At 44.4% G+C, this 24,807-nt stretch overlaps 1 protein-coding gene across 4 annotated transcripts; it reads left to right on the forward strand.

Annotated features, from left to right (window-relative positions):
• The first annotated feature begins 11,922 nt into the window (after positions 1-11,922).
• Positions 11,923-18,036, forward strand: LOC110533894 (eukaryotic peptide chain release factor subunit 1). 4 transcript variants are annotated; one of them, XM_036990294.1, is made up of 11 exons: positions 11,923-11,941; positions 12,820-12,930; positions 14,064-14,239; positions 14,380-14,519; positions 14,773-14,911; positions 15,010-15,200; positions 15,328-15,457; positions 15,585-15,767; positions 15,885-15,949; positions 16,171-16,318; positions 16,459-17,046. In XM_036990294.1, the coding sequence occupies exons 2-11, from the start codon at positions 12,845-12,847 to the stop codon at positions 16,539-16,541; spliced, it is 1,341 nt and encodes a 446-aa protein (XP_036846189.1). In that variant the 5' UTR covers positions 11,923-11,941; positions 12,820-12,844; the 3' UTR covers positions 16,542-17,046. The 4 variants fall into 4 exon arrangements, with proteins under 4 accessions (XP_036846189.1, XP_021474159.1, XP_021474158.1 ...); XM_021618484.2 differs by lacking the exon at positions 11,923-11,941 and adding an exon at positions 12,034-12,453; XM_021618483.2 differs by lacking the exon at positions 11,923-11,941 and adding an exon at positions 12,035-12,418 and having other exon boundaries at positions 16,459-18,036.
• Positions 18,037-24,807: the final 6,771 nt, after the last annotated feature.

The raw sequence follows: 24,807 nt of genomic DNA on the forward strand, positions 1-24,807 counted from the left end.
ACACATTTATCTACAATCTCCCAAGAGAAATGTCATCCTGAAAATAACTTTATTAAAGGAGCAATAGTACTGTACTCAACTTGCCATACTCCAGATCTAGTAAATCTGTCTTTCAACAATACAGTATATTGGTCTAATAAGACAAAACACAAGTGAGGATCAACATGTAGATCTAGATCGCCAGCTTATAGTCCTAAAAACCTGAAAGAAGTTACCTCTAGTTCGTTCAGCAATTCCTTAGGGGAAAATGAATGGGGAATGAATAAGGTTTTGAGTTAAATGCCGGAAATAAGGTCTGTGGTTAACACAGGCTTAGGAGATCTTATACATTTTGTTCTATGAGACATCAGTCAGTTCAGTTAACACAACCTTTATGAGTTATGAAAACATGTGCTTTTTTGTTTATTTCATAAATGCTTAAAAATTCACAAAGTGACGTTAGCTGATGAAGATAATCTCATGGAACAAAACGTATACCACAGACCTTATCTACGGCATATATCAAAACACTCCAATCATTTCACCATAAGCTTTGTCCAACAAACTATGACGGAGGTAGTACCTTGAAAAAAAGACTCTCATTATTATTCCTCTCAATAGCTATGTTTACATCCAATTGGTGACAGATTGTCATACGATTATTGTAAAATCTGCATAAAAACAATATGCACCAGAGATGTGTTTCCATCAAATCCTATTAAAAGCTGTGCGTGATGACAGAGCACATAAAAATACCCTTTGCTATTAAATTCCCATGTACTGAATAAACAAATAGAAGTTAAATGGGTTTGCATCACATTTTCAACTCTACTGATGGTTTTCTCACAAAAATTGTTTAGTGTTATATAGCGAGTGTGCCCACTCTGGTATTGGAACGTACACTCTAGCCAACATCTTGCCACTACAGTGCAGGTGTATATATGAACTTCACCAACAGAGCAGAGCAGATACCAGGCTTTGTGGAAACTAGCTCTGACTACATTGATTCACCCCAAGGTCAATACTTCAAAAATATAAATCATTAAACACCTACCTTGTACCCATTTCTGTCCTCTGCAGATGCATGCCTTTCGTTGTTTGCTGAAATCCACACTTTCTAAATAAACGTTAATGAAATACAACCAGCAACTTTGTGCTTGTTTAGGTTTCTCAAAGACGGCAAATTGAATCTCCGAAGATGTGGGCCTAGAGCTCCAAATACTAATTGTCAAAAAAATAAATAATCATACAATCAACAGATCCCACCAATTTTGATTTTCACATACTTCGTAAATAACAGGTGTAAAATATCAGTGAAATGCTTTCTTACGGGCCCTTCCCAGCAATGCAAAATGTAAAAAAAGAACAATACAAATAATTGTAACACAAGGAATAAATACACAATGAGCAATGATAGCTTGGCTATACACATGGGGTACCAGTACCAACCAGGGGTACAAGGAAATTGAGGTCGATATGTACAGTACCAGTCAATAGTTTGAACACCTACTATTCAAGGGTTTTTCTTAGTTTAAAAAAAACTATTTTCTACATTGTAGAACAATATTGAAGACATCAAAACTATTAAATATCTCATATGGAATCATGTAGTAATCAAAAAAGTGTTAAACAAGCCAAAATATATTTTAGATTGTAGATCCTTCAAAGTAGCCACACGTTGCCTTGGTGACAGCTTTGGCATTCTCTCAACCAGTTTCACTTGGAATGCTTTTCCAACAGTCTTGAAGGAGTTCCCACATATGCTGAGCACTTTCCTTCACTCTGCAGTCCAACTCATCCCAAACCATCTCAATTGGGATGAGGTTGGGTGATTGTGGAGGCCAGGTCATCTTATGCAGATCTCCATCCCTCTCCTTCTTGGTCAAATAGCCCTTACACAGCCTGGGGGTGTGTTGGGTCATTGTCCTGTTGTAAAACAAATGATAGTAGGACTAAGCGCAAACCAGATGGGATGACGTATCGCTGCAGAATTCTGTGGTAGTCATGCTGTTAAAGTGTGCCTTGAATTGTAAATAAATCAGACAGTGTCACCAGCAAAGCACACCCACACCATCAAACCTCCAATTCCATGCTTCACGGTGGGAACTACACATGCGGAGATCATTCGTTCACCTACTCTGCGACTTACAAAGACACGGCGGTTGGAACTAAACATTTCACATTTGTTCTCATCAGACTAAAGGACCGTTTTCCACTGGTTTAATGTCCATTGCTCATTTCTTGGCCCAAGCAAGTCTCTTCTTCTTTTGGTGTCCTTTGGTAGTGGTTTCTTTGCAGCAATTCGACCATGAAGGCCTGATTCACGCAGTCCCCTCTGAACAGTTGATGTTGAGATGTGTCTATTACTTGAACTCTGTGAAGCATTTTTTGGGGCTGCAGTTTCTGAGGCTGGTAACTCTAATGAACTTATCCCCTGCAGCAGAGGTAACTCTAGGTCTTCCTGTGGCGGTCCTCATGAGAGTCAGTTTCATCATAGATCTTGATGGTTTTTGCGACTGCACTTGAAGAAACTTTCATAGTTCTTGAAATGTTCCGGATTGACTGACCTTCATGTCTTGAAGTAATGATGGACTGTCATTTCTCTTTGCTTATTTGAGCTGTTCTTGCCATAATATGGACTTGGCCTTTTACCAAATAGGGCTATCTTCTGTATACCACCCCTACCTTATCACAACACGACTGATTGGCTCAAACACATCAAGAAGGATAGAAATTCCACAAATTAACAAGGCACATCTGTTAATTGAAATGCATTCCAAATGCACCTCATGAAGCTGGTTGAGAGAATACCAACAGTGTGCAAAGCTGTCATCAAGGCAAAGGGTGGCAACATTGAAGAATCTCACCCCACTTTGGTGCCACCTCTGGTGAGCGGACCCTCGTAGCGGGCCCCGGACTGGGGACTCTCGTAGTGGTCCCCGGACTGGGCGCCCTCGTTGCGGGCCCAGGACTGGGGACCGTCGTCGCTGGAGGTTCCGGACTGGCGACCGTCGTCTCTGGAGGCTCCGGAACATAGGGCGCCTCTGGAGGCTCCGGACTGGAGGGCGCCTCTGGAGGCTCCGGACTGGCGACCGTCGTCTCTGGAGGCTCCGGACTGGAGGGCGCCTCTGGAGGCTCCGGACTGGCGACCGTCGTCTCTGGAGGCTAAGGACCGGAGGAGGCATCTGGAGGCTAAGGACTGGAGGGCGACTCTGGAGGGACCGGGCTGGAGGCCGTCTCTGGAGGCTCCGGGCTGGTGCGAACACGGGGGCCTCACTGCGGTGGCGGTCAGCGCTCCTCTTCTGCCACCCACCAGCTTGTTTGAGTGAGTGATTCCTGGATGGCCCTCCAGGTCTCCTTTGAGCACTGCACCCACTCCTCCACCGCAGGAGCTTCGGTCTGGCTCTGATGCCACGGTGACAGGACCGGCTGGTAGCCCAACACGCACTGAAAAGGCAACATGTTCATGGAGGAGAGGCGGAGTGAGTTCTGAGCTACCTCCTCCCATGGGACGTACCTCGCCCATTCTCCTGGCCGGTCCTGGCAATACGACTGCAGAAACCTACCCACATCCTGGTTCACTCTCTCCACCTGCCCATTACTCTCGGGGTGATAACCCAAGGTCAGGCTGACCGAGACCCCCAGACGCTCCATAAATGCCCTCCAAACTCGGGACGTGAACTGGGGATGCCGGTCAGAAACGATGTCCTCAAGCACCCCATAGTGCCGAAAGACGTGGGTAAACAGGGCCTCCGCAGTCTGTAGGGCCGTAGGGAGACCGGGCAATGGGAGGAGACGGCAGAACTTGGAAAACCGATCCACAACAACCAGGATCGTAGTGTTCCCCTGAGACGGGGTAAGATCGGTGAGAAAATCCACCGACAGATGGGACCACGACCGTTGTGGAACGGGGAGGGGCTGTAACTTCCCTCCAGGCAGGTGTCTAGGAGCCTTACTCTGAGCGCACACTGAACAGGAGGAGACATAAAACCTCACATCCTTAGCTACGGTGGGCCACCAGTACTTTCCCCTAAGACCCCGCACTGTCCTCTCAACACCCGGATGACCCGAAGAGGGTAGCGTATGAGCCCACCGAATCAATTGATCACGAACACCAAGCGGCACATACTGAAGACCCGCTGGACACTGTGGAAGCGCAGGTTCCAATCATAACGCCCGCTCGATGTCCGCGTCCACCTCCCATACCACCGGTGCCACCAGACATGAAGCTGGAAGGATGGGAGTAGGATCGATGGACCGATCCTCGGTGTCATAGAGACTGGACAGCGCATCGGCCTTCGTGTTAAGAGATAGTGAGAGATAGTGAACCTAAATCTGGTGAAAAACATGGCCCACCTTGCCTGACGAGGATTCAGTCTCCTCGCTGCCCAGATATACTCCAGATTACAGTGGTCAGTCCAGATGAGGAACGGGTGCTTAGCCCCCTCAAGCCAATGTCTCCACACCTTCAGAGCTTTTATCACAGCTAACAACTCCCGGTCCCCCACATCATAGTTTCCCTCCGCCGGACCGAACTTCTTCGAAATGAAAGCACAGGGGAGGAGCTTCGGTGGAGTGCCCGAGAGCTTTGATAGCACGGCTCCAACCCCAGCCTCATACGCGTCCACCTCCACTATGAACACCAAAGAGGGGTCCGGATGGGCCAACATGGGAGCGTCGGTAAACAGCGCCTTCAGACGATTGAAAGCTCTGTCCCCCTCTGCTGACCACCGTAAACACGCCGTCTCACCGTTCAGCAGTGAGGTAATGGGAGTTGCCACCTGGCCAAAACTCTGGATAAACCTCCGGTAGTAATTGGCAAACCCTAAAAACCGATGCACCTCCTTTACCGTGGTCGGAGTCGGCCAATTGAGCACGGCCTTGACGCAGTCACACTCCATCTCCACCCCCGAAGTGGAAATGCGATAACCCAGGAAGGAAACAGCTTGTTTGGAGAACACACGTTTCTCCGCCTTGACATACAGGTCATGCTCCAGCAGTCGCCCAAGTAACTTGCGCACCAGAGACACATGCACGGCGTGACGAGGTACTCATAATGGCCTGATGTGGTACTAAACGCGGTTTCCTACTCATCTCCCTCCTGGATACGCACCAGATTATACACGTTCCTGACGTCCAGTTTAGTGAAAAAACGAGCTCCGTGAAATGATTCTACCGCAGTAGCGATGAGCGGTAGCGGGTAACTAAACCCCACTGTGATGGCATTTAGACCCCTATAATCAATGCACGGACGCAGACCTCCCTCCTTTTTTTTCACAAAAAAGAAACTTGTGGAGACGGGTGACGTGGAGGGCCGAATGTACCCCTGCCCCAGAGATTCAGTGACATATGTCTCCATAGCCACTGTCTCCTCCTGTGACAATGGGTACACGTGACTCCTGGGAAGTGCTGCGTTTACCTGGAGGTTTATCGCGTCCCCTCGTCGATGAGGTGGTAATTTGGTCGCCCTCTTCTTACAGAAGGCGATAGCCAAACCGACATATTCTGAGGGAATGCTCACAATGGAAACCTGGTCTGGACTCTCCACCGTCGTGGCACCAATGGAAACTCCTATACCTGCCTGAACACTCCTTTGACCACTCCTGGAGAGCCCCCTGTTTCCAAGAAATCTTAGGTTTGTGACTAGCCAGCCAGGGAAACCCCAGCACCACCGGAAACGCAGGTGAATCAATAAGGAAGAGACTAATCTGCTCCCCATGATCCCCCTGCGCTACCATGTCCAGTGGAACCGTGGCCTCCCTGACCAGCCCTGACCCTAACGGTCGGCTATCTAAGGAGTGCACGGGGAAGGGTGGATCTATCGGCACCAGCAGAGTCCTACGAGCGAGTCCGCGATCCATAAAGTTCCCAGCTGTTCCTGAATCGACTAGCACCTTATGCTGGAGAGAGGGAGAAAACTCAGGGAAAGAGATTAGTAAAAACATGTGACCAACAGGGAGCTCTGGGAGAGTTTGGTGCTGACTCACCTGGGGTGACCGAGAAGTGCTCTGCCTGCCCTCTCGACTCTCAGACGGGCTCCTCCAGCACCGGTCGGCAGTGTGTCCTCTCCGACTACAGCTGGTGCAGGAGGAGCCTCCTCCTCCGGTTCCCCTCGATGCTCCCCCCCCTAACTCCATAGGTATTGGAGGGGGAGGGCCGGGAGGTGGAACTAACAGGGCCCGTTCTGAACGCCCGCGGGAAGCTAGCAGGTTGTCCAGTCGGATCGACATGTCTATGAGCTCGTCGAGGGAGAGGGTGGTGTCCCGACAAGCTAGCTCAATGCAGACGTCCTCCCGGGGGCTACACCGGTAGTGGTCCATCAGGGCCCTGTCATTCCACCCCACTCCAGCTCCAGCGGCCAAGATCCGAAACTCCAGCGCAAAGTTCTGCACGCTCCTCGTCTCCTGCCTAAGGTGGAACAGCCGTTCACCCGCCACTCTGCCCTCTGGAGGGTGGTAGAACACGGCCCGGAACCGGCGGGTGAACTCTGGGTAGTGGTTCCTTGCAGGGTGTCTGGGCTGTTCCAAACCGCGTTTGCCCACTCCAGGGCTCTGCCCGTAAGTCAGGAGACGAGGACTCTCACTTCACCAGAGGGAGTCAGGTGAACGTTAGCCAGGTATAGATCGAGCTGGAGCAAGAATCCCTTGTACCCAGCCGCCTCTCCATTATACTCCCTTGGGGGAGCGAGACGAAGAGCGCTGGATCCGGACGCCGCTGGAGGATTTAGTTGAGTAGTTGAAGGAGGAGCTGGAGGCGCGGTAGGGAGACCACTCCTCTCCCATCGGTCCATTCTCTCCATCATCTGGTCCATCACTGACCCAATTCTATGGAGGATGTGTCACGAATCCCGTTTCCTGAGTCTGTTTTTGCCTGTGTTCTGTCCTGGAGTGTTTTTTCCGGCATCCTGGAACGCACCCTGTCTGGTTGCCGGGCAATGTAGCCAGTTGGGAGTTCTGATTACCCGCACCTGTATCCCATCAGCTATCTGCACATCCATTCCCTGCCGGATCGTTAGCCATGAACATTACTCACCCGGATCATTTACCCCATTCCCACCTGGTCGTCGGAGGATTCCGCTTCCCCATAGGATCCACCTATTTACTCCCATCAACTCACCACCGCTGCCCGCTACGCCACCTGGATATATCTACCCATTCACATTCACTTGTAAATAAATGCTCACCTTCTTCCTACTCTCCTTGTCCTGGTCTGCTTCTGGGTTCGATTTTGAAGAAACGTGACAGGATGGTGTGGGAGAAATTAGGTACATATATGGATAAATATACTGTCCTATATAAAAGAGGGATGCATTTGCCATTCTGGTAAGGTACATTGTCTATTGTATAGGACAGGAAGCCAGAGTGGGGCCATGGGAGAGGGCAACACATAGACGCCTAGGGCAGCTGGACATACAAAGGTCAGAGGTTGTCTAAGGAGGGGGTCAGCCAAAGGACCAATTGATGGATTACAGACATCAATCACATCACAGGAGACAAGTCTGTTTGATCTTAGACAACCATATGAAGAGAAGGCGACCAGAACAGCTAGGCACCCTAAAGCTAAAGGAGATGAAAGACACCAAAAGGGACACATGGAGTTAATTACAGGGTATGAACACAGGCCACAGGAAAGGGGAATGTATAGTATTTTTAGTATAGCTGAGCATGCTAAAAACAGAAGAGACACATAGTCTGCTGACCCTAGATAACACACAAACAGGAGAACGCATTAAGCTGAGTGAAGGGTCAAAGCAAGGGTCTTGTCACCATTAGGATCTAATGGAAAGCAGATGGGGGCGTTATTGGGCTGAACAAGCAGGAAGCACGGATTGGGATGTAACTTAATTTGCATATGGGAGGGACTTATATGATAGGTGTATAACTCAGAGCGAGGGCTCTGAAAAAGTGTGTGTGTTCCGCGGACCGCTCCGGCTTATGATACTGTTGTATTAAAAGTCTATATTGATTTTCACAAAGTTCTTGGTTGTGTCATATTTGAACCGATTTGCCACTACAATGGCCGTTTGATGGAGGACACAATCCTCCACAGATGGGAGAGGGGTTGCAGCTGCTCCTGCTGACTCCATACTTGGTGCGGGCTTCTGTTAAGTAACTAGGAGTGGTGTGTGCAGAGTCAGGCGCAGAGAGCAGAGGGTAAAGGAAAAACGTATTTATTCCAGTGAGAAAACGTCATGCCAAAACAGCAGGCAAATAAATGACCGGCCAATAAGACATAACCAACAGAAAAGGAAAAGGGAATCGATGGCAGCTAGTAGACCGGTGACGACGACCGCCGAGCGCCGCCCAAACAGGAAGTGGAGCCACCTTCCGTGGAAGTCGTGACAGTCAGGAGTCAGCTAAGCTGTCCAATCAATGAGACGAGATTGGAGATGTTGGTTAGAGCTGCCAGGCCCTATAAAAAAGTCACAACATTTGAGTTTGCTATTCACAAGAAGCTTTGCCTGATGTGAATCATGCCTCGAACAAAAGGGATTTCAGAAGACCTAAGGTTAAAAATAGTTGACTTGCATAAAGCTGGAAAGGGTTACAAAACTATCTTTAAAAGCCTTAATGTTCATCAGTCCAGGGTAAGACAAATTGTCTATAAATGGAGCAAGTTCAGCACTGTGGACATCCTGCAAAGATGACGGCAAGAGCACAGTGAAGAATGCTCAATGATGTTAAGAAGAATCATAGAGTGTCAGCTAAAGACTTACAGAAATCTCTGGAACATGCTAACATCTGACGAGTCTACAATATGTAAAACACTAAACAAAAATGGTGTTCATAGGAGGACTCCACAGAATAAGCCACTGCCGTCCAAAGTTCACAACAGAGCACCTGGATGTTCCACAGCGCTTCTGGCAAAATATTCTGTGGACAGATGAATCTAAAGTTGAGTTGTTTGGAAGGAACACACAACACTATGTGGAGAAAAAAATGGTACAGCACACCAACATCAAAACCTCATCCCAACTATAAAGTATGGTGGAGGGAGCACCGTGGTTTGGGGCTGCTTTGCTGCCTCAGGGCCTGGACAGCTTGCTATCATCGACGGAAAAATGTATTCCGACGTTTTATCAAGACATTTTGCAGGATAATGTAAGGCTATATGGCCATCAATTGAAGCTCAACAGAAGTTGGGTGATGCAACAGGACAATGACCCCAAACACAGAAGTAAATCAACAACAGAAGAAAATATGCCTTCTGGAGTGGCCCAGTCCTGACCTCAACCGACTTAAAATGTTGTGGCATGACCTGCAGAGCAGTTCACACCAGACATCTTAAGAATACTGCTGAACTGAAACAGTTTTGTAAAGCTTAATGATCCAACATTTCTGACCGTTGTGCAGGTCTGATCCGCAACTACAGGAAACGTTTTGTTGAGTTGCTGCCAAAGGAGGGTCAACCAGTTATTAAAAACTTCTTAGGGATAGGTGTCCAACTTGCAGTGAAACTGGATGGCGTGTAAGTCAAATAAATGATAAATATTATGGATTTAACATTGAGGTACATATAAGTGTCATATCGGCTGAAAGCTTAAATTCGTGTTTATCTAACTGCACTGTCCAATTTACAGTAGCTATTAACAGCGAAAGCATGCCACGCAACTGTTTGAGGACGGAACCCCACATCAACATAAAAAAAAATCCACCGGCACAGATTTCATACATTCACATATATAGATTTAATATTCACTTTTTGAAAATCTTCCTCTGATGTGTCATCCAAAGGGTCCCAGTTATAACATGTGTAATTTTGTTAGATAAAATATTTTTTTATATCCCAAAAAGTCTGTTTAGTTGGCGCCATCGATTTGAGTAATCCACTCGTTCAACTTGCAAAGAAAGGAATCCAAAAATCTACAAATATCTACATCCAAAAGTCAAAATATGTTTGTATTTACTCCACAGACACCCTAAAATGTAACCAAACTATAATATTTATTTTGGAAACTACTTTATTTGTTTTTGAAGTTACAAGCCTGAAACTTTGAACATAGACTGCTGACACCCAGTGGAAGCCATATGAATTGCATCAATATGACAATATACAATATGACATTTCTCTTGCATTTCTAAGAGGACCTTATAAATATAATTGTGCTAATAGCAAAATGTAATATTCATAAATGTAAATTTACTAATAAAAAAACACGCTTCTGTGTTTTCTATAAGGAATTCGAGCAGTACATTAAGACCATTATACATTCTTCTAATAAGAAAGATGTTATAACAATCAATGTGTGCATCTTTTAAGGTCTTTGTATAATCTGTCATTTGTTGTACCCCCTAGCATATGTTATCATTGTCTGTTTGTATACTTATATGTATACTGATTTTTCTCCAATAAAAAAAATAAAGAAATTAAATGAAAAAAATAAAATTCTAAGAGGATAGTCTCGCCAAAAAAGAATCCCAGTTAGTTTTTCTTTGGATTTTCTCCTACAATATATTTTGTGTTATATTCTCCTACACTATTTTTGTAATGGCAGATATCCTCTTCGTCTGAAGAGGAGTAAGGATCGGACCAAGATGTAGCATGGTAAGTGTTCATGACGATTTATTAAAAACGAACTGAACACTGAAATACAAAACAATAACCGCTGTGATGAAACCGGACCAGTACCGTGTGGCGACAAACACTCACACGGAAACAAACACCCACAAACCAACAGTGAAACCCAGGCTACCTAAGTATTATTCTCAATCAGAGACAACTAATGACACCTGCCTCTGATTGAGAACCATACTAGGCTGAACACAAAAACCAACATAGAAAAACAAACATAGACTGCCCACCCCAACTCACGCCCTGACCATACTAAATAAAGACTAAACAAAGGAAATAAAGGTCCGAACGTGATAATTTTGACATTTCTACAAAATTCAAAGCGTTGTTTTTCCAATGGTACCAATTGTATGCATATGCTGGCTTCAGGACCTGAGCTACAGGCAGTTTACTTTGGGCATGTCATTCAGGCAGAAAGTGGATAAAAAAAGGGGGCCTATCCGTAAGAAGTTAAATCCAAGGGTTCACATACTTTTCCCACCCTACACGGTGAATGTTTACACGGCTTGTTCAATAAATACATGAGCAAGTATAGTTGTTTGTGTTTTATTAGTTTAAGCAAACTGTTCGTCTATTGTTGTGACTTAGATGAAGATCAGATCAAATTGTATGACTAATATATGCAGAAATCCAGGTAATTCCAAAGGGTTCACATACTTTTTCCTTGCTATTGTATGTTTCTAAAAACCAATGAGAAGATGGCACGTGGGTATATGCTTCTAAAAATAAATTAGGGGATGGGAGATGCAAGACTTGCAGCGAGTTCTGCGTCATAAATAGAATCAACTTCTATTTTAGCGCCCGCCAACACACGAGCAGTGTGGGTACAATGATTGAATAACGTGTGTGTGTACATTTACTTTTGCAACGCTCGCGACCGGTGCATGTTACAGCGAGCTGTCATTAGACCACGCACTTCACGCAAGACTTCCTATCATTATCAGGAAGTCTACCACTGTCTTCACAGTAGGAATATGGTGCAATTGGGACTAAAGTTGGATTCAGACAATTATTTATCTTTTTACCCAATTATACATTTTACCCACATAAAAATGTATATCCCACATTGTCTAGTGTATTTTGTTTTGTCGATATTTTAAAAGATTACCGAAAACTGTTTCCATCAGGCCTGTCGTGACATGTTTTATCGGACATGTACTTTACTCGCATTAAAAGCTTGGATGGGAACTTGGTTTATTAGCCTACAGAAGCATTTCCCAAACTCGGTCCTTGGTTTTGCCACAACATTTCAAAATGGATTGAAATCTTGTTATTTGAATCAGCTGTGTAGTACTAGGACAAAAAACCAAAACGTGAACCGAGATTGGGAAACCCTTGCCTACAGCAAAAATATTGGAACACACTGAGTTGACTTCCTTTCTGATTACAGGTACGTTTTCAGGTGCATTTTCTCAGGTCCACCCACCCGCTCTTTAGCCCAATGAAACATGTCCGAGTGAACCGTAACTATGTCGTTTCCAGGAAATGATCCTCAACCGGAATTCTTTCAACCGCCTACAAATCAATCTTGTTTCTAGTTACCAAAGCTATGTCGTAAAAATTCGTGAAAACAAAACATCTCTTTTTTGGTCTTAATTCAAAATTTGGCATAAGGTTAGCACTGTGGTCAGGGTTAAGGTTAAGTTTAAAATCAGATTGTAAAACAATACATTGTCGAAATGGGCGGTGGTTAAGCCTAAATGGAAGATGACAATATATTTTCGACCTAGGGTTTACAATAATTATGAATTTGTGGCTGTGGTAAATAGTGACGACACCAACATAACGAGGCCCCATCGGGAAGCAACAAACCGGCTTGAGTAGAGCTCGAGCTCAACAACGTCAGGGCTGACGACAAATTAAATAGGTGAGAGATAACGTGCAGACAGAACGGCACTTGGGGCAAGTAACATTGCATGTTTTTGAGCGATCATTGTTAGGAATTGGCGTTTAATCCATATGCATAATTATGTTTCTAATAACGTTGACATTCCGCAATACTTGAGCTAGTGGGGTGGACTCTGGGGCCTGGGCAGGATTTAAAAGCCAGGGCATTTCCCAGCCGAGACCGGTAGCTACTAGGACCTGGTTGCTGACAAGATCAGCTGGGCAAATATTATCGTCCTTGCTGGTGTGTTGGGGAAAAAGTATTATATATCCATTTAATGTTGCTATATTTATCTTGAGGCGTACAACAAACTGTCTGTGTTGTTAACGCCGTCCATAGTTTGATGCTGCTGCTAACGTTACTACATACCCTCACACTAGGTCCTAAATAGACACCGCGGGAAAAATGGCCGACGACCCCAACGCAGCAGACAGGAACGTGGAGATATGGAAGATAAAGAAGTTGATCAAAAGTCTGGAAGCTGCTCGGGGGTACGTGTGGACATGACTAGTGGAAGACATGGCAAATGCCTGGTTTTGTCAGTGACTTTCTTCGTCATATTGAGCCACTAACTGGAAGTTAATGGTACCAGGCCCATATATGAGCTAGCGAACAATTATTTTAGTATAAGTTTTAGCTAGCTTACTAACTAGCAAGTGGTGTTAGTTTGAATATTTATTTGAACACATAGCTAGCTTTTCAGCTAGCCAACTAAGTCACATGTCAGTGGCATTGATCTAGGTTTCGAAAGTTTGAGTAGTCATGTAGCTAGCTAATGTTACCACAGCTAACGTTAGCTAGGCAGTTATTCGTTTTGTAACTTCAAGGGCTTCTTTACATTCACAGCTAGCTAGCTGACAATACTAGTATCTGAAATTCACAGCTAGTTAGCCTACTAGTATCTAAACCTACACATTGTTTTAGTATAGCAAACACCGCTGATGCCCAACCATATCTAGGTCATCGTTACATTCAAATTGTTTGACACTGGACAAGTTTTCTGCTTTAAATTGTAATTTCATGGCAGTTTTCACTAAGTTAAAACTGTCAGTGCCACATCACGCCTTGACTGGCTGGCAATAGACCTGTCAGCCGGAATAGCTGATGTAGTTGATTTTAGATCAAAAGGTCAAGCAATTCCTATGCCTTTCATTGACCTTAGCTTATCTACATTCCACACCTGTCCTGTGCAATGAGCACTCTCCCAAGTGTTTGTCTATATAGTGCAGTGGGTTGTTTTGAGTTCACTCTGTGAACAAACTACTGTGACCTTCACAACCCTTGACTAGGGGCAGCAGAACTTGTGGCCCACACCTGTCAACATGATAGTCAAAACAAAAATGTGGAAATATGAAGACCACTACTGTAGTAATGTTGTCATCTGACAACCTGTCATAAGAGTTTGCCTTAGAGCAGTCAGGTTTAATACTATACGTGTATGAAAAGGCCTAGCTTGCTTAGGTAAACAGGACACATCTGTAGGACAGGTTTAGCTATCCATAGTTTGTGGTTCTTGTTTTTACAAAGTTGTTTCAATAAATAGCTTGCTGACTTACTGTGCAACTGACTTTCTACTCAAAGGATGTGTTTTAACGTGGGTTTAATGCAGTTGATCTCCTCTCAGGAATGGTACGAGTATGATCTCCTTGATTATCCCTCCAAAGGATCAGATCTCCAGAGTGGCCAAGATGTTGGCTGATGAGTTTGGCACTGCATCCAATATTAAAAGCAGAGTCAACAGGCTCTCTGTGCTCGGAGCCATCACCTCTGTACAGCAGAGACTCAAACTCTACAATAAAGGTGTGTATGTGTGAAGTCAGCAGTGAAACCCTCTCTCTCTGTATGAAGTAATTTGGGGTGGTCCTGGCTTGGTTACGGGCTATTCTTATTTCAATCAATTGATCTCTGAGAGCTAACTTATTTATTTTTTTACCCTGCAGTGCCTCCCAACGGCTTGGTTGTATACTGTGGCACCATTGTGACGGACGAGGGCAAAGAGAAAAAAGTCAATATTGACTTTGAGCCTTTTAAACCCATCAACACTTCTCTGTATCTCTGTGACAACAAGTTCCACACAGAGGTAAGGTTGTTCAACACTCTGGGTTCATTATATTCCCACCTTACTATCTTTCCTATGGGCTTATTGTGACTAACTGGGAAATAAGGAGTTTTAGATATAAAAAAAATATCTGTGTTGCCTGTTTTGGTGAAACAAGTTGGTGTTGTGTGTGTGTGTGTGTAGCCTGAATTTATGCATAGCTGACAGTCAATATTGACCACCTTCTATTTAGATGAGAAATTACATCTTATCTAATGTATTTTCTGTCTCTTAGGCTCTTACAGCCTTGCTGTCAGATGACAGCAAGTTTGGTTTTATTGTGATTGATGGAAGTGGCGCCCTCTTCGGAACCCTGCAGGGAAACACCAGGGAAGTGCTGCACAAGTTCACTGTGGACCTACCCAAGAAGCACGGTTAAAAACCCTACATTCACATGCAACATGCACTCATGAACAGAATTACAGCCAGCCTGTCCACACACAACCACGTATAACAAATGGTCCTCTTTCAGGCAGAGGAGGGCAGTCTGCCTTGCGTTTTGCTCGTTTGAGGATGGAGAAGAGACACAACTATGTCCGAAAGGTGGCGGAGACGGCAGTCACGCTTTTTGTTTCCAACGACAAGGTCAACGTAGCAGGCATGGTCTTGGCTGGTTCAGCTGACTTCAAGACTGAGCTCAGCCAGTCCGATATGTTTGACCCGGTCAGTATCTCCAGACCCACCATTCCAGGGTTTTCTGGTGCCATTGTCAGCATTGCCATTGTAGCATTATACGTCTGATATGTGATCTGTTTGTTGACTGATGAATTGCTGACTCATGTCCATGCAGAGGCTACAAGCAAAGATCCTGAAGCTGGTTGACATATCATATGGTGGGGAGAATGGGTTCAACCAGGCCATTGAGCTGTCTGCAGAAGTGCTTTCCAATGTTAAATTCATTCAGGAGAAGAAACTTATAGGTACTTGGGTACAGCTGATTTGTTCATTTGTGTGAATGTCTACTCCAATATCTATCATGAGTGTCTCTGGCATGGACATGATCCATCCTATTGTCATATTGATAATATAGAGGACCTCTTCTCCCAGGACGATACTTTGATGAGATCAGCCAGGATACAGGGAAATACTGCTTTGGGGTGGAAGACACACTGAAAGCCCTGGAAATGGGTGCTGTTGAGATTCTGATTGTCTACGAGAACCTGGATACCATGAGATACATCCTGAGATGCCACGGAGCAGAGGGACTTGCAATGGTGGAGAAGGGTACAGGTATGTAAATGATGTGCGCCCTCTACAAAATGCATTCAGTTGAGGGATTCTGGTCTTAACGTGTCTCTCTATTTCTTGCCCTATGTCTGTTCTGTTCAACCTTTTCCACTGATCCAGATGAGAAAACGTTGTATTTGACACCAGAGCAGGAGAAAGACAAGTCTCACTTCACAGACAAAGAGGTCAGTGAGAAGTTCTTTCCATAACCTACACAAGTGTATGAAGGAAGTTCTTTTGTGGTTCTAGAGGCTCTTTTTAAAATGTGATGTCATTTTGTCTATTCAATTTCACCTATGTCTACTTCCTGTGTTTTGCATCCACCACTTTTATAAGGAGAATTCTCATAAAATGATCTCACAGTTTTCCCTGATCTACTTTTTTGGGTGTGGGTGTATTTCTACAGACTGGGCAGGAGCATGAGCTGATCGAGAGCATGCCGTTACTTGAATGGTTCGCCAACAGCTATAAGAAGTTTGGAGCCTGTCTGGAGATTGTCACTGACAAGAGCCAAGAAGGATCCCAGTTTGTCAAGGGCTTTGGTGGAATTGGTGGTAAGAGTTTGATTATACATTCATAACTAAAGGCTTTTACTATTATTCTGGGGTCATGTGAATATATAAACAAATATTTTCACTGTAATGCACCTCTGCAGAGTTACCTAAGACTATGATTCTTCCTTTCACCTCCACAGGGATCTTGCGGTACAGGGTGGATTTCCAGGCCATAGAGTACCAAGGAGAAGACGATGAGTTATTTGATTTGGATGACTACTAGGTAGTTGAGACTGACAAGAAATGAATCAATTGAAAGGCTTTCCCTGATTTGACCGAGATACTGGTGGAAGGAAAGCAAGTAGTCAGGAGGGAGACCCAGACCTTCAAATAAAAGACATGGATGTGATGCCGTATATCAACGTTTCCCTGACTTGAAGCAGTGACTCATCACCTGGCTGGATGGAGCTAGCCTTGGTTTGTTCCTCTCCACTCTACATTAATGACTGATTCAAAGTGACTGATTCAAAGTGACTGACAGCAAGGCCACACTTCTCCTGCCTGCTTGGCCTTCTCTAGGCCACACTGATAGGTTATACAAATCTATTTTTGTCATCACTCCCCACTTTCTTCTTCCAACTCAATTTTCCTTTATTTTTTAACATTTTTACTGGTACCAGCTGCTGTTGTGTTTTGAGATTTTGATTCTGATTATTTTGTTTTCCTTTTTAAAATCAAATTTATGTAGAGGGCAAGGAAATAATGATTAAATTGGAGCTGCTTTACTATCCCATACCCAGTCCCTGCCTCCCGTCTCATCCGATCTTTATTTCAGCACCTGCTTTATTTTGTCCCAGCTCCCCCCTGGTAATTTATTCACTGTCACAGGTGCTGTACTCTGAGCCCGTACTGTTTTCTTGTATGTTTTTTCATTTAGAGGACCCTTGCCCTTTATGACTCATACAGAGTTCCCAGAGCTGAGATTTAGGTTTGTACGTCTGCTTTTATGTTGCCTTGTACACACACCACTCTATTAAGCATAATGAACCATGCCCTCAGTGCTGTGACCATTCATACCCCCCCCCCCCCTCTGTTCCACAGAGACATGTGTCCAATGTTTACTGATTGATTGGTCAGTTAGGCACTGTGCAATTCAGACAATGAGAGCCAGTGTGCTTGTTGCCAGGCAGTTTTGTATGTCTTGTCTTCCAGGCATGTTACTGGGTCGTGTTCAATACTGAACGACCAGTTGAAGAGTGTGATTATGATGGCCCAGGGGGCAGTTACCATACGGTGTACAGTACGAGTTCTGTGATTTTTAGATGGTCACAGCCATGTTGATCAGGCCACCACCAAAGCTGTTGAAGAACGGTGTGTAGTGTTTTTGGGGAAACGTGTCATTCAATACAAACCGTTGCGCGATGTTGCAAACGTTGACGTGTCCTGAATGCACCCCTGGTATGAGCACTCTATAGGCAAGAAGATTGTCCACCAGGGATGGGGGGGGGGGCGGATTGGTGTCACACTTTTTCCCCATCCATAGCAAACAGCTGATTTTAAACTAATTGCATTCTAAACTGTAGAGCTTGATTATTGGCATCACATGCTTTAACAACAGGTGTAGACTAACAGTGAAATGCTTACTTACTGGTCTTCCCAACAATGCAGATTTTTTTTTAAAGACAAATAATAGAATAACATGGAATAAATACAATGATTAATGATAACTTGGCTATATACACACAGTAGTACTGAGTCTGCAGGGGTATGAGATAATTGAGGTAGATATGTACATATAGGGAGGGATAAAGTGACTAGACAACAGGATAGATAAACGGCAACGTATGTGATGAGTCCGACTTAGTGCAAAAAGTGTCAATGCAGATAATTAGTCTGGGTAGCTATTGCTTAACTATTTAGCAGTCGTGGCTTGGGGGTAGAAGTTGTTCGGGGTCGTGTTGGTTCCAGTCAGGCGTTTCAGCTGGGGTTGGGGGAAATGTGACAACAATCAGGCCCCTGAGGACTGGAGTTGCCCATCCTGATCCACATCAATAGAAATCTGTATAGTTATTATTTCTGAGTACGATGGTACTGGATGAGAATGACTAATGGCTCTGACTGTCTCTAGTCTTTCCCCTACCATTATATACAGTGCCTTGCGAAAGTATTCGGCCCCCTTGAACTTTGACCTTTTGCCACATTTCAGGCTTCAAACATAGATATAAAACTGTATTTTTTTTTGTGAAGAATCAACAACAAGTGGGACACAATCATGAAGTGGAACGACATTTATTGGATATTTCAAACTTTTTTAACAAATCAAAAACTGAAAAATTGGGCGTGCAAAATTATTCAGCCCCCTTAAGTTAATACTTTGTAGCGCCACCTTTTGCTGCGATTACAGCTGTAAGTCGCTTGGGGTATGTCTCTATCAGTTTTGCACATCGAGAGACTGAATTTTTTTCCCATTCCTCCTTGCAAAACAGCTCGAGCTCAGTGGTTGGATGGAGAGCATTTGTGAACAGCAGTTTTCAGTTCTTTCCACAGATTCTCGATTGGATTCAGGTCTGGACTTTGACTTGGCCATTCTAACACCTGGATATGTTTATTTTTGAACCATTCCATTGTAGATTTTGCTTTATGTTTTGGATCATTGTCTTGTTGGAAGACAAATCTCCGTCCCAGTCTCAGGTCTTTTGCAGACTCCATCAGGTTTTCTTCCAGAATGGTCCTGTATTTGGCTCCATCCATCTTCCCATCAATTTTAACCATATTCCCTGTCCCTGCTGAAGAAAAGCAGGCCCAAACCATGATGCTGCCACCACCATGTTTGACAGTAGGGATGGTGTGTTCAGCTGTGTTGCTTTTACGCCAAACATAACGTTTTGCATTGTTGCCAAAAAGTTCAATTTTGGTTTCATCTGACCAGAGCACCTTCTTCCACATGTTTGGTGTGTCTCCCAGGTGGCTTGTGGCAAACTTTAAACTACACTTTTTATGGATATCTTTAAGAAATGGCTTTCTTCTTGCCACTCTTCCATAAAGGCCAGATTTGTGCAATATACGACTGATTGTTGTCCTATGGACAGAGTCTCCCACCTCAGCTGTAGATCTCTGCAGTTCATCCAGAGTGATCATGGGCCTCTTGGCTGCATCTCTGATCAGTCTTCTCCTTGTATGAGCTGAAAGTTTAGAGGGACGGCCAGGTCTTGGTAGATTTGCAGTGGTCTGATACTCCTTCCATTTCAATATTATCGCTTGCACAGTGCTCCTTGGGATGTTTTAAAGCTTGGGAAATCTTTTTGTATCCAAATCCGGCTTTAAACTTCTTCACAACAGTATCTCGGACCTGCCTGGTGTGTTCCTTGTTCTTCATGATGCTCTCTGCGCTTTTAACGGACCTCTGAGACTATCACAGTGCAGGTGCATTTATACGGAGACTTGATTACACACAGGTGGATTGTATTTATCATCATTAGTCATTTAGGTCAACATTGGATCATTCAGAGATCCTCACTGAACTTCTGGAGAGAGTTTGCTGCACTGAAAGTAAAGGGGCTGAATAATTTTGCACGCCCAATTTTTCAGTTTTTGATTTGTTAAAAAAGTTTGAAATATCCAATAAATGTCGTTCCACTTCATGATTGTGTCCCACTTGTTGTTGATTCTTCACAAAAAATACAGTTTTTTATATCTTTGTTTGAAGTCTGAAATGTGGCAAAAGGTCGCAAAGTTCAAGGGGGCCAAATACTTTCGCAAGGCACTGTATACAGTGGGGAGAAAAAGTATTTGATACACTGCTGATTTTGCAGGTTTTCCTACTTACAAAGCATGTAGACGTCTAATTTTTATCATAGGTACACGTCAACTGTGAGAGATGGAATCAAACAAAAACCCAGAAAACCACTTTGTATAATTAAGTAACTAATTTGCATTTTATTGCATGACATAAGTATTTGATACATCAGAAAAGCAGAACTTCATATTTGGTACAGAAACCTTTGTTTGCAATTACAGAGATCATACATTTCCTGTTGTTCTTGACCATGTTTGCACATACTGTAGCAGGGATATTGGCCCACTCCTCCATACCGACCTTCTCCAGATCCTTCAGGTTTTGGGGCTGTCGCTGGGCAATACGGACTTTCAGCTCCCTCAAGATTTTCTATTGGGTCTGGAGACTGGCTAGGCCACTCCAGGACCTTGAGATGCTTCTTACAGAGCCACTCCTTAGTTGCCCTGGCTGTGTGTTTCGGGTCGTTGTCATGCTGGAAGACCCAGCCACGACCCATCTTCAATGCTTTTACTGAGGGAAGGAGGTTGTTGGCCAAGATCTTGCGATACGTGGCCCCATCCATCCTCCCCTCAATACGGTGCAGTCGTCCTGTCCCCTTTGCAGAAAAGCATCCCCAAAGAATGTTTCCACCTCCATGCTTCACGGTTGGGATGGTGTTCTTGGGGTTGTACTCATCCTTCATCTTCCTCCAAACACGGCGAGTGGAGTTTAGACCAAAAAGCGCTATTTTTGTCTAATCAGACCACATGACCTTCTCCCATTCCTCCTCTGGATCATTCAGATGGTCATTGGCAAACTTCAGATGGGCCTGAACATGCGCTGGTTTGAGCAGGGGCACCTTGCGTGCCCTGCAGGATTTTAATCCACGACGGGTAGTGTTACTAATGGTTTTCTTTGAGACTGTGGTCCCAGTTCTCTTCAGGTCATTTGACCAGGTCCTGCCGTGTGGTTCTGGGCTGATCCTCACCTTCCTCATGATCATCGATGCCCCACGAGGTGAGATCTTGCATGGAGCCCCAGACCGAGGGTGATTGACCGTCATCTTGAACTTCTTCCATTTTCTAATAATTGCGCCAACAGTTGTTGCCTTCTCACCAAGCTGCTTGCCTATTGTCCTGTAGCCCATCCCAGCCTTGTGCAGGTCTACAATTTTATCCCTGATGTCCTTACACAGCTATCTGGTCTTGACCATTGTGGAGAGGTTGGAGTCTGATTTAGTGTGTGGACAGGTGTCTTTTACACAGGTAATGAGTTCAAACAGGTGCAGGTAATGACTTGAGAACGGGAGGGCTTAAAGAAAAACTAACAGGTCTGTGAGAGCTGGAATTCTTACTGGTTGGTAGGTGATCAAATACTTATGTCATGCAATAAAATGCAAATTAATTAAAAATCATACAATTTGATTTTCTGGATTTTGTTTAATTTTCAGTCTCACAATTTTCCATCTCACAGTGTACCTTATGATGATAAAAATTACATGCTTTGTAAGTAGGAAAACAAATACTTGTTCTCCCCACTGTAGGTAACTGCCAAAATATAGCAAATGAGGGATACAAAGTCTATTGAAAGCAGGTGGTTCCACACAGGTGTGGCTCCTAAGAATTCATATGCTTATGGTCACGTATAAAAATGCTGGGCAAGCCCAGTTGCCGATTATTTGGGCTACCATGGCTATGCCCCCATAGGATGACAATGCACCCATCCACAAGGTATGAGTGGGCACTAAATGGTTTGATGAGCATGAAAACAATGTAAACCATATGCCATAGCCGTCTCAGTCACCAGATCTCAACCCAACTGAACACTTATGGGAGATTCTGGAGCGGTGCCCGAGATGGTGTTTTTCACCACCATGTCCAACAAAACACAATGATTGCATTTCTCGTGTAATAATGGTGTCACATCCCTCCAATAGACTTCCAGACCCATGTAGAATCTATGCCAATGCGCATTGAAGCTGTTCTGGCTCGTTGTGGTCCGGCGACCTATTAAGACGCTTTAGTTTAGTGTTCCCTTTATTTTGGCAGTTATCTGTAGGTTTGACACAGCCCTGCCTGGCTCTGTTTCTCCCTGCCCGAAAGGATTTAGTCACGGAACATTTTGGTCAGAGGTACTGGATGTTGGTTTGGGGGCCTTTGTGGCTTGCGGTGTCTAAAAAAATATATTTTGTCAGCCTGAATGTGAGCTATTGGGGTGGGGACTATTGTCTGGATCTGGCACGTAAGAATGGGATGGTTCTATGTAGCCCCTTTCGGGGCACAGTGAGCTATTTTATCAAGTTATGAATGTGATGTCTTTTGAACATCAAAAGCCGCCCATGTTATGACATTTTCTGGATTAGATCTATTCATCTTGTCACCATTTTGTATGAGATGTATTAAATGACCTCATTGTTTGCAAATCAGGTGTCAAGACTTGGTTGGCCCAGTGGATTTCCTATTAGAAAGGTTCATAAAATTAAGATTATGGGATATATATACACACACAAAGGGAACACTTAAACAACACAATGTAACTCCAAGTCAATCACACTTCTGTGAAATCAAACTTTATTTTTGAGCAGTGTGTGTGTGTATATATATACACTGCTCAAATATATAAAAAATAATAAAATAACACATCCTAGATCTGAATGAAAATAATATTCTTATTAAATACTTTTTTCTTTACATAGTTGAATGTGCTGACAACAAAATCACACATTATCAATGGAAATCAAATGTATCAACCCATGGAGGTCTGGATTTGAAGTCACACTCAAAATTAAAGTGGAAAACCACACTACAGGCTGATCCAACTTTGATGTAATGTTCTTAAAACAAGTCAAAATTAGGCTCAGTAGTGTGTGTAGCCTCCACGTGCCTGTATGACCTCCCTACAACGCCTGGGCATGCTCCTGATGAGGTGGCGGATGGTCTTCTGAGGGATCTCCTCCCATACCTGGACTAAAGCATCCGCCAACTCCTGGACAGTCTGTGGATGGAGCGAGACATGATGTCCCAGATGTGCTCAATTGGATTCAGGTCTGGGGGACGGGCGGGCCAGTCCATAGCATCAATGCCTTCCTCTTGCAGGAACTGCTGACGCACTCCAGCCACATGAGGTCTAGCAATGTCTTGCTTCAGGAGGAACCCAGGGCCAACCGCACCAGCATATGGTCTCACAAGGGGTCTGAGGATCTCATCTCGGTACCTAATGGCAGTCAGGCTACCTCTGGCGAGCACATGGAGGGCTGTGCGGCCCCCCAAAGAAATGCCACCCCACACCATGACTGACCCACCGCCAAACCGGTCATGCTGGAGGATGTTGCAGGCAGCAGAACGTTCTCCGCGGCGTCTCCAGACTGTCACGTCTGTCACGTGCTCAGTGTGAATCTGCTTTCATCTGTGAAGAGCACAGGGCGCCAGTGGCGAATTTGCCAATCTTGGTGTTCTCTGGCAAATGCCAAACGTCCTGCACGCTGTTGGGCTGTAAGCACAACCCCCACCTGTGGACGTCGGGCCCTCATACCACCCTCATGGAGTCTGTTTCTGACAGACACATGCACATTTATGGCCTGCTGGAGGTAATTTTGCAGGGCTCTGGCAGTGCTCCTCCTTGCACAAAGGCGAAGGTAGCGGTCCTGCTGCTGGGTTGTTGGCCTCCTCCACGTCTCCTGATGTACTGGCCTGTCTCCTGGTAGTGCCTCCATGCTCTGGACACTACGCTGACAGACACAGCAAACCTTCTTGCCACAGCTCGCATTGATGTACCATCCTGGATGAGCTGCACTACCTGAGCCACTTGTGTGGGTTGTAGACTCCATCTCATGCTACCACTAGAGTGAAAGCACTGCCAGCATTCAAAAGTGACCAAAACATCAGCCAGGAAGCATAGGAACTGAGAAGTGGTCTGTGGTTATCACCTGCAGAACCACTCCTTTATTGGGGGTGTCTTGCTAATTGCCTATAATTTCCACCTGTTGTCTATTCCATTTGCACAACAGCATGTGAAATTTATTGTCAATCAGTGTTGCTTCCTAAGTGGACAGTTTGATTTCACAGAAGTGTGATTGACTTGGAGTTACATTGTGTTGTTTAAGTGTTCCCTTTATTTTTTTGAGCAGTGTGTATGTGTATGTGTGTATATATATATATATATATATATATATATATATATATATATATATATATATATATACACACACACATACACACATAAAAAAAAAAGTATTTAGTCAGCCACCAATTGTGCAAGTTCTCCCACTTAAAAAGATGAGATGCCTGTAATTTTCATCATATGTACACTTCAACTATGACAGACAAAATGAGAAATAAAATCCTGAAAATCACATTGTAGGATTTTTATGAATTTATTTGCAAATTATGGTGGAAAATAAGTATTTGGTCACCTACAAACAAGCAAGATTTCTGGCTCTCACAGACCTGTAACTTCTTTAAGAGGCTCCTCTGTCCTCCACTTGTTACCTGTATTAATGCCACCTGTTTGAACTTGTTATCAGTATAAAAGACACCTGTCCACAACCTCAAACAGTCACACTCCAAACTCCACTATGGCCAAGACCAAAGAGCTGTCAAAGGACACCAGAAACAAAATTGTAGACCTGCACCAGGCTGGGAAGACTGAATCTGCAATAGGTAAGCAGCTTGGTTTGAAGAAATCAACTGTGGGAGCAATTATTAGGAAATGGAAGACATACAAGACCACTGATAATCTCCCTCGATCTGGGGCTCCACGCAAGATCTCACCCCAT

Source organism: Oncorhynchus mykiss, chromosome 10 (assembly GCF_013265735.2).
Source record: "Oncorhynchus mykiss isolate Arlee chromosome 10, USDA_OmykA_1.1, whole genome shotgun sequence".
Classification (NCBI taxonomy): domain Eukaryota; kingdom Metazoa; phylum Chordata; class Actinopteri; order Salmoniformes; family Salmonidae; genus Oncorhynchus; species Oncorhynchus mykiss.

Excerpts from the sequence above, each read along its gene's own strand:
- LOC110533894 (XM_036990294.1), top strand. The coding sequence starts at position 12,845 with ATGGCCGACGACCCCAACGCAGCAGACAGGAACGTGGAGATATGGAAG. Across the intron at positions 15,458-15,584 it reads TCAGGAGAAGAAACTTATAG|GACGATACTTTGATGAGATC; the intron begins GTACTTGGGTAC and ends CTCTTCTCCCAG. Across the intron at positions 15,768-15,884 it reads AATGGTGGAGAAGGGTACAG|ATGAGAAAACGTTGTATTTG; the intron begins GTATGTAAATGA and ends CCACTGATCCAG.